General features: G+C 45.7%; 1 protein-coding gene across 10 annotated transcripts in view; it reads right to left on the bottom strand.

The window, feature by feature from the left end:
* Positions 1-17,702, bottom strand: part of BCAS1 (brain enriched myelin associated protein 1) — a 98,173-nt gene that overhangs the window by 69,257 nt on the left and 11,214 nt on the right. For all 10 annotated transcript variants that reach the window (XM_041733360.1, XM_041733362.1, XM_041733358.1 and 7 more), the window contains exons 2-3: positions 16,989-17,065; positions 14,569-14,647 (exon numbers count right to left, since the gene is read on the bottom strand). In XM_041733360.1, the coding sequence (XP_041589294.1) occupies positions 14,569-14,647; positions 16,989-17,060 (151 nt within the window). In that variant the 5' untranslated portion in view covers positions 17,061-17,065. The remainder of the gene's footprint in view (positions 1-14,568; positions 14,648-16,988; positions 17,066-17,702) is intronic.

The raw sequence follows: 17,702 nt of genomic DNA, 5'->3' as shown, positions 1-17,702 counted from the left end.
TTGAACTCACATCTGCCTGATTCCAAAGCTCAAACCCCTGACATGTTGTAGTTGAACAAGAACAGAGGGCAGCCCAGGTGGCTCAGCGGTTTAGCGCCGCCTTCAGCCCAGGGCATGATCCTGGAGACCCAGAGTCGAGTCCCATGTCGGGCTCCCTGCATGGAGCCTGCTTCTCCCTCTGTCTGTGTCTCTGCCTCTCTCTCTCTCTCTTTCTCTCTCATGAATAAATAAATAAAATCTTAAAAAAAAAAAAAAAGTCCCACATCAGGCTCCTAAAGGGAGCCTGCTTAAAAAAAAAAGAAAGAAAGAAAGAAAGAAAGAAAGAAAGAAAGAAAGAAAGAGAGAAAAACAAAAAACAAGAACAGAAGAGAGGGAAGGAACAAAGCAGAGAAAGTTTGGTTCACGGAATTAGTGGGTTTTCAAGAATCAGTGTTGTCTCACATCTGGAAAACACTAGTGTGTGATTTTGTCTTGTTTTGTTCTAAATACAAATTCGATTCTGTCATTTTTCTACATAAAACCATCAGAAAAAGCCCTCACCCCAATTAAAATCAAGTGCAAACTCTACCATGGACAACCCTCCTAGACTCTCACTCAGCTCAGCTCATGTTCCTCCTCACAACACACCAACTGCGTTCCCACCCGAAGCCCTCTGCACTAATTGTTCTTTCCACCCCCAGGTGGAAAATGCTTCCCCTCCCATCTTCCCATGACTACCTGGTTATCATTCAGGCCTCAGGTCAGGTCTTCCTTGACCACCTTCTTAAAGTCACCCTCCCGCTCACCCCCATTCCCTCTTTGGGTTCTGCAGAGTATTCCTTGGTCTCTGAAATGATTTCATTAATCCATCCTTTATGTGCTTCTTCCCCACTAGAAATTAAGCCCAAATGGATAGAGGCCTGGTCTGACTTGATTATAGCCGTGTCCCTAGAGCCTCCGGCAGTGCTTGGCCCATAGCAAGAGTGGGTCAGGGAACAGGAAAGGCCACAGCACAGAGCCCAGGGCATAGCAAGCACTCAGGGAGCGTGACTATAGCAATGGCAAGAGTAGCTACCCTTGTAATAACCGGTGGTGGCGGAGGTGGAGTTCTCTCTCCTAAGAATCCATATCCAAATCCTCCTAGTGCTTGGGGTTAAAGAGGGAAGCAGAAACCACCACCATGATTTCACTGTACACACGGAGTGTCCACTTACGAGAGTTATTTCCCACTCCAACATCCCTTCTGCTGCAACACCGCCCTGTGTGTCAGTATCCCCATCAGTCAGGAGAAAGGAGGGTAAGGTGGAAATATAAAGCACACAAATTGCAAAGGGAAATTGCCCACCTGACAGAAGAAGTGGGAGTTTGCTGAGTCATTGGAAAGTACTACTCAGATCACACACGTGGCTCTCGTTGGGTGAGAATCTGGCCGAGTTCAAAGAGTTCACCGAAGAAGACAGGAAGGTGGAAGGGAAACTAGATGATGACCCACTAAACTCTTCAAAAGAGAATTATATTTGAATATCAAAGGATTACGGTAGGCCTTTGGGAAAACTGATGATGAAGACCTCAAAAAATTTTGCAAAAATGACCTTTTTGCGGTCGTACTTCGAGTCACATGACACATCAAACAACTGTGGCTTTCTGTGTCGTGCAAATGCATTTGTTGTTTTATAAGTCTTGAAATAAGGATTCATGTGGCAGATACTTAGAGCTTGGAGGAAGATGTTAGATTTGAAAATTTCATGGAATGATCAGATTTCATGCTTTTCATCTCAATAGGGAAAAGCCACGAATTTCGCCAAGAAATTCCAGCATAAATAAAAGAAAGGAATGAGTGAGGGGGGGGGGGCGTGTTAGAGTGGAAGGTTCTTGACTATCAGCTTGATAGAACGTGTCTGAACATCTAGTGATGTAAATGCTGGGTTTAATGTTGGGTTCCAACGTGATGGGGCAATAGGTAACTGTTCACCCTGTGCTCTCGCAAAAGTCAGCAGGGATTTGCCCATCATTGTGGGGCGAGACTGTACTAATGAAACTCATCATTTCCGTTTTCCTTTCTGCTCACAGATTTCCTATCACTTGTGTGCCGCAGAAGTCTGGGACATACAAAGGTAATTCCAGGGCTAAATTACCTTTGCTCCAATAGGAGCCTATATTGTCACTCAAAGACACGTTCAGTGTTTGATTTTGTTTTTTTCCCCCTCAATTTAATAATAATACACATTTAACAGGTGTTTACTACCCGAAACAACTGATCTCTTAACTTTTTTCTCTTTCTGTCTCGCCCCTCCACCCTCGTGGCAACCTAACTGGCATCTGCAGCCCAGCATGGCTTGCCAAGCTTTGTACGTACTCATACAAATACGCATAAGTATTGCAGATACACATACGCAGGGGTTGTGTTTGTTCTTGGTTTTTATAAAAACTGGATCAAGTTTTTTATAAAAACTTGGTTTTTATAAAAACTGGTTAGACATAGTTTTTGATTGCTCTTATATATGCCATTGTTATGGATTGAATGTTTGTGTCCCTACAAACTTCATACGTGGAAATCCTAACCCTTGCTCTGGCGGTGTTAGGAGGTGGGGTCTTGGGGAGGAGATCAGGTCATGAGTTTGGAGCCCTCAGGAACGGAATGAGTGCCCTTATAACAGAGGCCCCAGGGAGTGCTCTTGCCCCTTCCACTTCTTGAGGACATAGTAGAAAGGTGGCCATCTAAGAACCAGAAGAAGATTTTGCTAGACAACAAATCTGCCAGTGCCTTGATCTTGGACTTCCCAACCTGAAGAACTATGAGACATTAATAGTTGGTGTGTAAGCCCCCCAGGTCTGAACTGACAATTATAGTGATTCCTCTCAGTCAATATGTCCAAATCTATCTTATTTTTTTTTAAGTAGGCTCCATGCTGGGCGTAGAGTTTGAACTCGACCCTGAGATCAAGACCTAAGCTGAGATCCAACCAAGAGTCACATGCTTAACCAAGTGAGCCATCTAGTCACCCTTATATTATTTTTTAAATAACTGCGTAATATTCCTTAATATGCATATACTAAAAGATATTTAAGTCATCGCCCAATCAATGAATATTCTGGAAGTTTCCAAGTAATTGTTTCCATTTCTATTACAAATGATGCTGGGATAAACTTCTATGTTCAAAAATCCTAAGTTAGGGGATCCCTGGGTGGCGCAGCGGTTTGGCGCCTGCCTTTGGCCCAGGGCGCGATCCTGGAGACCCGGGATCGAGTCCCACATCAGGCTCCCGGTGCATGGAGCCTGCTTCTCCCTCTGCCTGTGTCTCTGCACCTCCCTCTCTCTCTCTCTCTCTCTCTCTCTCTCACTGTCATAAATAAAAATTTAAAAAAAAAAATCCTAAGTTAGTGCTTTATTTCTATAGAATACAGGCACAGATGTAGAACTGTTATACCCAGATCAATGTGCAGTTAGTTTTTAAAAATAGACACTGTCATTTTTTTTTTTTTCCTCAGAAAGGGCTCTAGTGATTCACATTTTCAGCAGTAATGCGATAGAGTGTCTTTCTTCCACCACCAAGGGTGGCAGGGATGTGAAGTAGCAAGAACACTGATCAGATATACAACATAAAGCACATCTTAAATGGTAGAAAACGTACCAGGGAAGGTCATGTGTTATTCTATCAGTGCCCTCCAAGGATAAGAACGCCAAGGACAAGCCTTGGACGTGGAGGGTGGGGTAGATGGAATTCATGCCACATAGAACACTGCTGAAGAGTGACAATAATTAGCTTGAGACTCTGGAGACTAAGAGTAGCCAGCCAGAAACACCAGGAGACATGAGGCTCAGGGGAGAAGGATGGGGAAAAGCAGCCAAATCAAGAAGACATATTCTCCAGGGTAGACATATAAATGATCAGTGAGCACGTGAAAAGATGCCCAACATCATCAGTCATTAGGAAAAGGCAACCAAAACCATAACGGTACCACTTCACATCCACTAGGATGGCCGTAATCAGAAAGACGGATCACAACCAGTGTTGGCGAGCATGTTGGCACCATGAGAACTCTCATATGTTGCCGGCGGGAATGTAAAATAGTGCAGCTGCTTTGGAGAGCAGTTTAGTAGTTCCTCCAGAAGTCAAACACAGAGTTACTGTATGACCCAGTCATCCCACTCCTAGGTACACAAGCGAAGGATGAAAACGTATGTCCACCCAAGAATTTGTACACAAATGTTCACAGCAGCGCTATTCACAATAGCTGAAAAAGTGGAAGCAGCCCGAACATTGATCAATCAATGGATGAATGGCTACACGAGATGTAGCCTATCCCGACAGGGGAGTCGTATTTAGCCACGTACAAGAATGAAGCACGGATACATGCTACAACACAAGTGAACCTGAAAACATGACGCTAAGTGAGAGAATCCAGATAGAAAAGACCACATATTGTGTGATTCTCATTACATGAATGTCCAGAAGAGGCAAATCTCTTTCCATAGAGATAGAAAGCAGATGAGTGGCTGCCAGGGGCTGGGGGTGGAGGCAAGAGGCTACAGGGATGGACAACTAATGGGTCTGGAATCCTTGGTTGGGCTGATGAAAATGTTCTGGAACTAGATAGCGGGGATGGTTGTGCTACCTTGTAAATCTACTCAAAAGCATGAATTGCATACTTTAAAAGGATGAATTTTATGGCATGTGAATTATATCTCAATTTGGAAAAAGAAGACATTGTATAAACAAACATCAAAACAGAGGGGAGCTGGGTGGAGAAAGGAGCACCAAACGTGAGCACACAGTTCAGAGAAAGGCCACACGGCTGGCTTTTAAGCATCTGAAAGGATGCTCAACTTCATAAATAGTTAAATACGAGCAAAATTAGGAGACATAGCTTTGCACCCATCAAACTAGTGAAAAAAATCACCTAAAGGGAGCGAATATGAGAAAGAACAGCCACATATATCGCCCGTGGCTGTGTATTTTGGTGTCTCTTTGGAGGGTAACTTAGTAACACATATCGATATTTAAAAATTCGCAAACTCTGTGAACTCCATATTCTTCTTGTAGAATATGACCCTATAAATATAATTGCATCGAGGCATGAAGACACAGGGAACAGATACACATGACTTGCCGGGCCACTGTCACCCTGACAAAAGACTAGAGACAACCTAGCCGCTTACCAAGAGGGCCCTGGTTAAGTAAATTATCCCACGCCCAGAGAGCGAAATCCTCCACACACACTAACATTCTCCAAGATACGTAGTAAGTGAAAAAAGCCACGTCCAACTGCACGGAGGGAATGTTCCAATTCATTTTTAAAAAGTGATGTTGAGAGGTAGAGCAGCAGATTTTATTCTTATTTATTTATTTATTTATTTACTTACTTATTTATTTATATATCTATTTATTTAAAAGATTTATTTATTTATTTATGATAGACAGAGAGAGAGAGAGAGAGAGAGAGAGGCAGAGACACAGGAGGAGAGAGAAGCAGGCTCCATGCAGGGAGCCTGACATGGGACTGGATCCCAAGACTCCAGGATCGCACCCTGGGCCAAAGGCAGGCGCTAAACCGCTGAGCCACCCAGGGATCCCCTATTTTTATTTATTTATTATTAAAAATCTTATTTATTTATTTATTTGACACAGAGAAAGAGAGAGAGAGAGAGCACAAGCTGGGGAAGCGGCAGGCAGAGGCAGACGGAGAAGGAGAAGCAGACTCTCTGCTGAGCATGGGGCCCGACATGGGACTCGATCCCAGGACCCTGAGATCATGACCTGAGCTGAAGGCAGATGCTTAAGCAACGGAGCCACCCAGGTGTCCGAGCAGCAGATTTTAATATATGCTCAGTTGGAACACCTGTGAGCATAAGACACAGTACAGAGTGCTCACCTGTAAGGAAGGAAAGGTGGGGACGAGGCGGGAAGCGGAGAGACCCGCGGGGTGGGGGATGTGTCTTCTGTCTTCCCTTATGATTTATACTGTTGGGAATGTTTATGTGTATACATACTAAGGCCTACCCATCCCATGTCACTTAAACATGTACAAATAATGAACAGAAAAAAATGGGGGAAAGGAGAGGCCTAGAATGGGGTTTTAAGGCCAACTGCGGAACATTGGGCCTATTTCTGCTTGGCCTGGGGCTGGCCCAGCAGCGACTTGGGCTCTGTAACCAACGAGCCTGTAGCTGTGACCGAGGGCTCCCAGGCCACGTGGGTCCTGCATCCTGGAGCAAGTGGCATGACCTCGGGGGCAGCTCCGTATTCCAGAGTCTGACCTGCTCAGCAAACTCAGAAAACAACTTTTTAAGTCCCCTGGAGTTGATGTACCCACTCAGAGGTCATTTTAAAAGGGGCTCATGAGGGTCGCGTGGGTGGCTCGGTTGGTTAAGCTCAGGTCATGATCCCAGGGTCCTGGGATGGGGCCCCGCATTGAGCTCCCTGCTGGATGGGCAGCCTGCTTCTCCCTCTCCACTGCTTGTGCTCTCTCACATGTGCGCGCGCTCTCGCAAATAAATAAATAAGATCTTTTTATTTTTTAAAAGATCTTATTTATTTATTCATGAGAGACACAGAGAGAGAGAGAGAGGCAGAGAGACAGGCAGAGGGAGAAGCAGGCTCCATGCAAGGAGCCTGTGCGGGAGACTAAGAGTAGCCAACCAGAAACACCAGGAGACATGAGGCTCAGGGGAGAAGGATGGGGAAAAGCAGCCAAATCAAGAAGACATATTCTCCAGGGTAGACATATAAATGATCAGTGAGCACGTGAAAAGATGCCCAACATCATCAGTCATTAGGAAAAGGCAACCAAAACCATAATGGTACCACTTCACATCCACTAGAATGGCCGTAATCAGAAAGACGGATCACAACCAGTGTTGGCGAGCATGTTGGCACCATGAGAACCCTCATATGTTGGGACCCCTGGGACCCCGAGGTCATGACCCGAGCTGAAGGCAGATGCTCAACCGCTGAGCTACCCAGGAGCTACCCAGGTACCCAAATAAAAATTTGTTTAAAATAAGTAAATAAAAAGGACTCGTGGATGAAGCACACAGGCGGCTTCAAAGGGGACACAGACAGTGACGCCTTCCAGCCCCTGGGGTCCCTCCCTGGTGGCAACAAACACAGAAGCATGTTATCAAGGGCAAGAGACGTGGTGGGTCCAGAAGCCAAGCAAGCACATTTAGAATTAGCGATAGGATTTAAGTGTTTAGCTGCTTCAAGCCAGGATAACCTAATGGTGATGATGATGAATGATATTTTTTTAAAGTTACTTTTGGGGACACCCAGGTGGCTCAGTGGTTGAGCATCTGCCTTTGGCTCCGGTCATAATCTCAGGGTCCCCGGATAGAGTCCCACATCGGGCTCCCTGCATGGAGCCTGCTTCTCCCTCCGCTTATGTCTCTGCCTCTCTCTGTGTCTCTCATGACTAAATAAAATCTTTTTTTTTTTAAAGTTATTTTTGTTGAGTGATGAAAAGTAGGGAGAAAAACTTCACATGATCAGAAGTTGCCAACTAATGAGATCTGCTGATACGGCCAGCACGGTGTTCATCCAGCAGAATGTTTAGAGTTTTTTGAATTGGGAAATTTCATTTGAAAATCCTAAAATAAGGCTTTTCCTGAAATATCTTATTATCTGCAGGGAAGCCACGCTTGGAGCTGAGTCGAGGTGTCTAGGCAAGGGGCAGCGCTGGATTCCTGACAGCTCCATATCTCCCGGGACCCCACTCTGGGTCCCTGACGCGGAGGTCCTCATGCCTGAGGGAGTGTCACAAGCTCCTGGAGGGCAGTGAGAAGGGACGGCAGGACCCCACCACCAGCATTTCTGACTTAGGACGTGTGGGATGGTGCCCTAGAATCTGCTGGTCTGACCAGTTCAAGGTGATAGATGCTGCTGGCCTGGGCACCACTCTGAGAATCAGTTATACTGATTGTGGGGCGGGGGTCATGGCTGAATGAATGACAGCCTATCCACACCTTAAAATATTTTGTAGCTGTCAAAAAACAATGACTGATTATCACAGTTTTGTTCCTACAAATGGAGCCAGACTCTGCTTCTATTTCCCGTCTCTTGTGCTCAGAGACATTTGGGCTTTGAGGTCTGCTCTGCACATAGCAGACCTCACCCACTAATATGCTGCTTTAAATAGTTAAACTTCCAGAAATTTTTAGTTTAGGGCATGACTATGGTCCTGAAACCACATCCATGTCTCTGTGTTCAGAGCAGGGTGCACCGTCCGGGCTTCTCAGTCCAGAGAGGCAAAGAACAAGTTAGGTGTTACTCAGCAGCAGCTGCGTGGAAGTTAATGAAATCAGACTTCATGAACCCTGGAACAGAAAGCTGCGTCCGGGGTGTCAGCCATGGTGGGGACAAAAAAAGTCTTGGAAGAATTTAAAACAGAAATGCCAATGTTTTATTTCTGAAAAATGTGAGTAAGGAATTTCCTATTTGAGTGCATTCCAAATGGTTTCCAACCATGGCTGAACGTTAGCAGCTTTAAAAACACTTATGGCCAGGGAAACTTGAAAAAAAAGATTTGTGCCTGGGCCCTCCCCTCCAGAGTTTCTGATTTCTTAATTCTTAGGTGGGCCCTGGTCATGAGATTTAAAAGAAATCCTCCCGGTGACTCTAATGTGGATTAAAAATTAGGCACCACGATTTTCAGGAATCTACTTCTTTGCGATGGCCATCATTTATTGTTTCAAGCACCAAGTGAAGGGATTCGCAAGTTTTTTCCAAGGGATTTGCAAGATAATTTGCAATTATCTTATTTTCTCTTCTTAACACCCTGAGGTGGAGAAGGGAAGTTTGTGTTTAAGCTCACACAGCTGCAAAGAGGCGGAAAGAGGCCACAGATTCAAGTGGTTTGTCTAGAAGCACTTGCTCCAGCCATACAAGGTACAGCCTCCCTCTGGAAGAAATGGGTCTAAAATGCAAAGGATAAAAAATATGCCCAAGAATATTCATGCTGCGTTGTTAATTGTTCGGAGTGGAGAGAAAGAAAAAAAAAAATGAATGCCCACCCACCATGGGGGGCAGGGGTCATGGCTGAATGAATGATAGCATGTCCACACCTTAAAATATTTTGTAGCTGTCAAAAGACAATGAATTAAAGACCATACCAGGTGAATTAGAGGGATCTGTACATGTTCATGTAGCCCAGGGATTTGTCCTAGGCTGGGCTGGCTGGACATTTGGGGACTCCCATTACACTGGGCCCGAATGTCACTATTGGCAAATGCTTCTATTCTCATGATGTTACCGCATGGGCAGGGACACTTAGCTCAGCTATGGATTTTCAGTCTCATAAAATGATTCCACTTATTTTTGTTATTATTTAATTAATTAATTTATTTATTTATTTATATTTTTTGTTTTTGTTTTCTAAGCAAAATTAGGCAATTCTTCTTTTGAGGAACAATTGACAAGGGACAAAAAGGAAAGGTGTTAATATTTTGAAACTTCTTATCCAGGTAAAACAGAGACAGTCTCTGCCTTCTGAAAAATGACGTGTTCTGGTGGATAAATCATGCATTAGTCATTGCCTTCCAGTAGCAGTGAGGACTGAACAGTTTTGGGTTTGTTTGTTTTTTTTTCCTAAGATTTTTAAAATTTATTTATTCATGAGAGACACACAGAGAGAGGCAGAGACACTGGCAGAGGGAGAAGCAGGCTGGAGCCTGATGTGGGATTCGATCCCAGGACCCCGCTGGGGTCACGACCCAAGCCAAAGGCAGACACCCAACCGCTGAGGCACCCCGGTGTCCCTGAACAGTTTAATTTTTAGAGAGGGAACCAATGTTATAAATTTGATAGAAAGGAGTGGAAGAAGGAGAAAAATGAGGCATTTTTATTTCCCCAAAGATTAGTGAGGTTTTAGGCATCAATGCACAAGTGGCAAAAATCTCAGATCGTCAGATGACAAGACAGGGATAAAGGACACACATGACAATAGACTCTGCTTCTGGTTTTTCTGGATTCCTGTATTTCAACTTACTTACCCTGTGCCAGCCACTGTCTTTACACTTTCCTATTAAGTTAATATTATTATTATTCCCATTTTGCAGATAGATGACTTTCTGAGAATACAGATTCCTTGCCAAGGCTGTACACAGCCAGTGAGCAGCAGAGCTGGGACCTAACTAAGCCCAGGTCCCCTAACTCCAAAGTGTGAGTGTGCTCATTTTAGTTTCCTATTGTTGCTGTAACAAATCACCCCAATTTTTGTGCCTCACAACAACACCAATATATTATCTTCCAGTTCTGAAAGTCGGAAGTGGAAAACGGGGCAGCTTCTGGAAGCTCTAAGGGAGCATCTGCTTCCTTGCTCTTTACAGCTTTGAGAGGCCTCCTGCAGTCCTTGGCTCATGGCTCCTTCCTTCATGTCAAGGTCAGCCCTGCAGAATCGTCAGATCTTTCTCTCTGTGTGACATCTATCCCTCTCATCTCCCCCTCTGACTTTGACCCCCCTTTGCATCCTCCTGATAAGGACCCTTGAGAGAACATTGGGCCCACCCAGATGTAAAAGTTAGGCTAGAGATACTCCAGTTAGCTTCAAACCGCAATGACAACCTTGATGAGCATGAGCATTAAGTGCAACCCAGGACAAGCAACTTTCTGCATGTGTTTACCAGAGGCGAGGCACTCTTCTAAGTATTTCACACACATCAACTCATTTCAGCCTCACAATGATCTTAGCGACTTGGTTCCTCCGGGAACAGCATTCGCATTTTGCAGATGCAAGGACAGAGGCTCAGAAACTTGCCTGAGCTCACACAGCAGAATTCAAATCCAGCATCCTGGCTTCCTATGCTGTGTGTCTGGTCACTGCTACCTCTACGTCTTAATAAGCCCTCGCAGGAAACGGTCCTGCGCGGTGATGAACTGTTTAATCATAATGGGGAAAATAGAGATAAAAAGAAGAGGAAGAAGAAGAAGAAGAAAAAAAAAACCCCAGTCACCCAGAATCCCATTTATCTATTTCTCTGGTGACTCTTCTCTACGTGCAGATGTATGTGTATACATCGCCAGAGATGAATACAAATGTGCATCAAACGGCAGGGTCAGAGAATTCTGTCAAATGGATGAAAAAAAAAGACCCCCAGAATCCTACTTTTATACCCCCTTAAAAACTGCATTGAAAATTATAACTTAGTTAATAACCTGGGGAAAACAGCAAGAGGGTGATAATAGGCTGCCTTCCTCATTAAATGGGATAATCACTCCAAAGCGAGTTGCTCAGGGCTCAAGTTGTCCATGAATGGCAGCAGAATTCTGACCTCAGAGGATTAATCACAGCTCTTTACAGATTCTCCAGCGGGTGCCCGGGACTTTGAAAGCGAGGCTGCAGGGAACCAGAGCTAAATGCAACCAACCCATGACTCACCAAAATGCGATTCTCTGTTTCCCTTGGCTCGTGTCGGTATTCACACAGCAATATGCTATTCCAGACCATCCTTGTGGGTTTCTGTTACCTGTTTTCCTCCTTTTAGGAAGAAATTATATATATATATATATATATAATTATATATATAATTATATATATAATTATATATATATACACACACACATATATGCATATATGTATATGTATAGGAAGAAATATATATGTGTGTATATATGTGTGTGTGTGTGTGTGTGTGTATATATGTGTGTGTATATGTATAAGAAGGAATGAAAAAAGGGAAAGGGAGGGAAAGAAGTAGAAAAGGAAAGAGACAGGGATTGAGGGAGGGAGTAAAAGAGGAGGGAGGCTTTCTCAGTCCCCAACACTATATTCTTCTGTTCTTCCTACACACTCCTCGCCCTTGCGCCCAGTGCTACAAATAGGGGAATGATAATATGATTATGACAGAGAGAGTGATTTCTGTAGGACACGTTACATCCTCAGTGCCTCTCAACTTCTTGAGGACAGACATCTACAGTTTGTAAATTAGATCAACGGTGTGATTCTCATTTCAAAGCCTGTGCGTCTCAAGGGCCTGCTTTCACCCCATTCTCATCAAAGGCTGCTGCTGTATTTACAATCCGTGTTGTGTACGTCAAAGTGTTAAGTTTGACCTCTAGGGCTTAAAGGGAGGAAGAAACTTGGGACCTTTTCTCGGCCAGGGGTTGCCAATCCTGGCGGTGTGTCAGAGTCCTCTAGGAAAATCCCAACCTTAGTTTATCATAGATAGAGGCTATGGGAGGGCACCTGCCATCTAAGCTTTTAATAAACTCCTCAGGAATGATATAGTGTTCTAGGGTAAGAACTAGTATTTGGTCTTCATCCCCCATTCCTGGCACAGGACTCCTAAAGCTTATCATAGAAATGATAAGAGCCATGAAGACGTCTTTTGTTATTCATAACAAGCCAGCCCCTTTTAACTACCTCCGAGTTTATGTTAATGAGGTGACTTTGGAAAGCCCCTAAGGATGGGGCCCTGGTTGCCAGGGGAACCAGCCGTGTGATTAGAGGGTTGGAACTTTCAGCCCCATCCCCCATCTCTGGGGCTGGATATTGAGTTCTATCGCCAATGGCCAACGACTTAATCAATCATGCCCGCGTAATAAAGCATGCACAAAAGTCCCTAAAGGATGGGGTTCAGAGAGCTGGATGGTGGATGCGCGGGGGTGCGAGGAGGGTGGTGTGCCCAGACAGGGCAGGGAAGCCCCACCACCCCCAGGCGCCTTCCTACCTTGCCTATGCCCTATGCCTCCCTTCCATCTGGCTGTTACTGAGTTGTACACTCTTATGATGGGTTGGCCATCTAGTCTGTCCACTCTTCTCCTGAGTTCTGCGAGCCATTCTAGCAGACAACTGAACCTGGGGAGGGGCTCACGGGCATCTCTGATCTGTAGCCAGGTAGGCCAGGAGCAGCGGGTAACCTGACCACTCACCACCTTCAACTGTCAAATGAAAGTGAGAGGCAGTCTTGTGGGGCTGAGGCTTTAGCCTGTGGGGGCTGATGTTCATGTTAGGGAGACAGAGTCAGAACAGCACTGACATGGAGGACACCGAGCTGGTGTCACAGAATTGCTTGGCATGGAAACCCCTCACGTTTGGTGTCAGATGTAGGGTGAGTAGCAGACTAGAAAGAGAGGAGTTTTCCCCTTACACGAGGAAATTCTAAAACTTCTAGCACCAATAAGAGGACTCATTCCCTCACGGCTCAGAAGAAGAGACTGAAGCTCAGAAGGTTACATGCAATGACAGCAACCAGAGCCACACGGTAATAAGGACAACTAATCCCCAGAGCACTTGCTAGGTGGCAGGCGTTGATGTCGGTGCTTTAGTGCATCGGATGCTTATGTTGTAGCCGCTATTGTTATCCCACTTTACAGGCGAGGAGCCTGAGGTTCAGAGAGGTCAAGTATTCTGCTTGAGGTCATGCAGCTGGTAGGGGGCAAAGCCAGCAGTTTGATTCCAGTAAGAACTCCACTAAGCCTTCTCACCCTTAACCACTTGTTCTTTCTTATATCTTCGTATATATATATATATATTCTCTGCATAGTAGAACCTGGCCACTTTCACGCACTGAATTTATAGTCTTAAACTGCAGGACAAAATAAAATACGTAAATATATGGTCCCATTTAAAAACTGGCCTTGTGTTAGGGAAAATCCTGTTGCCTTGTCTACTTTCCCAGTTTCTGCAAAGTTCCTAAATGCCTAATAAGATGGACATGCTTCACGGACGGGCTCCTTTAACCCTCTTGGGAACTGTGTGATGTAGGGGTTCTTATCCCCACACGGGAGAGTCGAGAAAGTGCAGGTTTAGAAAGTGAAATGGCTTGTCCAGGTCACAGAGCCAGTCCTTGCAGAGCGGGGACTGTAGCCTCGGGTTATCTGACTCCAGGTGCCTGCCTCTTAGTGTTTTCACTCTTTTGCCTCTGTCTTCGCTGCTGCAGATCCTCGGCCGCTTCCAGAAGGAATGGGTGGTGCCCAGGGTTGAACTGGATCCCCCAGGTGCCTATGACCTCGTGTAGGAACAGGGTCTTTGCAAATGACCGAGCGAGGATGAGGTCAGTTAGGGTGGACACCAATCCAATGTGACTGCGTCCTTATAAAAGGGGAAATGTGGACCCAGGGACAGACGTGTGTAGAGAGGACACCATCTGGAAGCCACAGGGAGCACCTGCGGCTCGTAGGAGGGGCAGAGAACAGACTCCCCCTCGAGGTGCTCAGAAGGCGCCAACCCAGCCCACGTGCTAATGCCCTGGAACGCAGGAGTGTCCATCTGATGAGGACCACCTCGCCATCACAGGGGGCACGGGACTGCCCATCACCAGCACCGTGTTCCCCCCTCCTCCCTCACCATTTCCCCGCTATCCCATCACCTGTACATTCATTTTTTTTCCTGTGGTTTTATTTTGGAATAAAACGGAATAAAATCAAAAGAAAAAGACTTGTAGCCTCCAGCACTGTGAGACAACACATTTCTGTTGTTTAGGCCACTGGTTTGTGACACTGGCCCGGTAGCCCCAGGACACTCATACTAATGGTTCCAAAGTGAGCCTGTGGTTTCAAGCCTTGCATTTTTTCTTTTCCCCATAAGCAGGATCTGCAGACCCTTCCCCAGCCCCAGCCCCAGGAGCAGTCCACCTCCCATCAGGGCACTGACCTTCATCATAGAATGTAATGTCGTGGGTCGATAGGATCACCGGCGTCCCGTTTTGACCACACTTGCTCTCAGATGCCACCTGGAACAGATCAGGGGGCATCAGCGGCCAAGGGTTTAGGGAAACTCAGAACTCAAGGAAGGACCTCGAGGCTGCAGGTGCATCATCACCAAAATAAACTTAAAGTCTGTGTTTCTAGAAACTACCCAGCTTCCCATCATGCCCCAGAGAAACTAACGCATTCATCTCAGGGGGCCCCACAAGTGCAGGCAGGATGGACCCCATCATACAGAGGGGGATGCCCGGGCGAACAGGGACACTCGTCGAATCCATGGGGAACGAGAATCCGACACGCTGATCCCCAGCCCCGTGAGGTCCCCCGCCTGCCACTCCCGCCACCGTCCGGTCCCCGCACACCCGGCGCTGCCCCCAGCCCGGCCTTTGGTCAACAAACTCGGCAAACACAGGAAGTTCACTGTTGCTTTCCTTCTGCTCCACACCCTCTCCCTCCATCCTCACTGTTGGGACCTTTTTCTGATTTTAGGCCCCTGCCCTGATTGCTTCTATAATTGTCATTTGCTGCAGAAATTTAAAAAGCTTTCATGTGTGTGTGTGCGTCCGGATGCATATACTCACACAGAAACAAAAATGTTACCAGAACATATGTTACCTAATGCTATTTTAGTAATAAGACCATCTACATTATATCACCGATAGTTGACACTAATTGAATATTGATTATGTGCTAAGTACGCTGCCCGGGGTATCGTATTTTGCTAATCCTATCAGTGGTGTAATATGTGTTAATAGGGGCACCGAGAGAAAACTCAAGTCTGAATGGCAGCTCCTGCAGGTGGGACTCCTGGGGTGGGGGTGGGGGGAGCACAGAAGACTTTTCCTTTCTTTACGTTTTGATAATTGTTTAAAAATCAGCCTGCATTCTTGAATCTGTCATTAACCCTCCCAAGCAATTACCACAAGGAAACGTCGAACCTATGTGACCATTTGGTCCCGAGCTCACCCCTGCCATCCCTTGGGGGCCATCCTGGGCGTGCCAATCGGATTTATTTGGCTCACAGAGTTTTTGTTTTCAGGTCTCTTTGGGAACCGGTTGCCAATATTTGAAAAGCAGGAGATTTCATGAACACTGTTCTCCAGCTGCTAACGAGAAACAAGACTGGGAACATCTGGATGGTTGGTACCTGTTGGCCAGAGCCAGCCATCTGCAAATGGACCCTTGGTCTCTCGTCCCCCGAGGGCCCCACCCAGCCTGCTTCCTTTACTTACGTCACCGCCCGAGCCCCTGGAGGCTAAAGTTTCCCAGCCTAGGAGAAGGCGCTTGGGAGCGTGAGGGACCTCTGATGCCTGAGCCCCCAGCTAGAGGCTGTGTTTCGGTTGCTGTCAGGTGGGGCCAGGCCGTGGGAGTTTGCAAAGCTGCCCTATGGTGGGCTCAGCCGTTGGGCTTGGCACCCACTATGCAGGCACTAGAGCCCATTGCTTCACCTCCAGCCTTCTATTCTGAGCAGGAATTCTCCAATGGTATGATCCATATTGGTCCGTAGGTATTATCTGCCTCCTACAGAGGTTTCCATGTTTAATTGGGCTTCCCAGTCTTAAATGGGGTTGATTTCAGAAGCACTGGATGGTAGAAATGTAGGCTTCCTGCCACTTGGTCATAGAAGATCTAAAAAGCAGCGTTTGGGTGTCCTTGGCCTCTGCCCTCCAGAGCAGTCTCCTAAAATAAGGGTTCCTGAACTCATAGTTCCCCACCTTGGCTACACTGAAAATGCAGATGACTGCCTTCACTCCCACACACAGATTCTGATTTAATCAATCTAGGGTGCTGCTCTGGCAACAATATTTTAATCCCCCAGATGATCCCAAAGTAGCCAACGCTGCAAGCTACTGACCTAAATTGGGTTTCCCATCCTCAGCACTAGTGACATTGGGGGCCAGGCCATCCTCTGTTGTGGGGGGCTGTCCTGTGCACTGGTTAGTAGCATCTCTGGACTCCACTGGCTAGATAGGTAGCCCTGAGCTGTAACAATCAAAAATGTCTCCAGCCAAGTGTCCGCTGGTGGAGGCAGGCAAAAATCACCCACAGCGGAGAAGCACCTGACAGCAGGTACCAAACTGGCCCCATATGATGCACCTTGGAGTTCCTTAAAGACATAAGTTGCACAGGCTCCCAGCCTTGTAATTTTGGGTTCAGTAAGTCTTGGGAGGGGGGGCCTTAGTGTTTGCATCTTTAATGAGCTCCTGGATGGATTCTGGAGGTTGAATGCAACTGAACAGTCCACGGGAACAGCAGTGCATCATCAGTAATGAATGTGTGATTAGCACCGAACAGGCCATTGATCCTGCTGTCATCGCCAAATCTAGCTACTAGTAGCTAATGACCCAGTGGCCATAACTATACTACCTTGTTAGCGTCTGTCTCTGATTCATTCTCTTGGTCTTCAACTCTTTTTGGGTCACTCATTTCGTTACCCATTGTTCCTGTAATAGAGAAAAAGAGAGAGAGAAATTAAACCCCAAGACAAACAGAAGTCTTATTCCCGCTTATGAAGTCAAGTGTAGAGAGCTGACTAGTTACTGTGGGTGTAATTGCCACAAGCCCAAGTTAGGTCAATTGCTAATATATATTTGGGGGATGAAAAAATATTTGGGACTCATATATTCAGTAGAATTTAAGTCAAATACAGCCCCAGTTTTCAACTGCTAGGAGGAAATACTTATCATCATGAAAGGTATATTCAGTATAGATAACGTTTCCTTCCCTCTTGCCCAGCTATTGTAACAAAGGAGACTTTAGAATGAGGATAATCAATGTAATATTTATAATTTTTAGTATTCTGTGATCATCAAACCAAATTAGATCCCTTGTTAAAATCCTTCATAGCAATGGCTTTTTTTCCCCTTCCTTCCTTCCTTTCTTTTTTTTTTTTTTTTTTCTCTTTTTGGTTTTTTGGTTGGTTGGTTGGTTGGTTGGTTGGTTAGTTTTTACTTTTCATGGCACTTAGTGCTACTTGTAATTATATATTTATTTGGCTGTGTTTTCATTCATTTGTTGATTCAACAAATAGGTACTGAGTACCAACTCTGTACCTCATGCTGTGCCAGGCATGAGCGTTGC

The sequence above is a fragment of the Vulpes lagopus genome, chromosome 18 (genome assembly GCF_018345385.1).
Source record: "Vulpes lagopus strain Blue_001 chromosome 18, ASM1834538v1, whole genome shotgun sequence".
NCBI classification, from domain to species: Eukaryota; Metazoa; Chordata; class Mammalia; order Carnivora; family Canidae; genus Vulpes; species Vulpes lagopus.
This window is presented reverse-complemented; position numbering and strand designations above follow the sequence as displayed.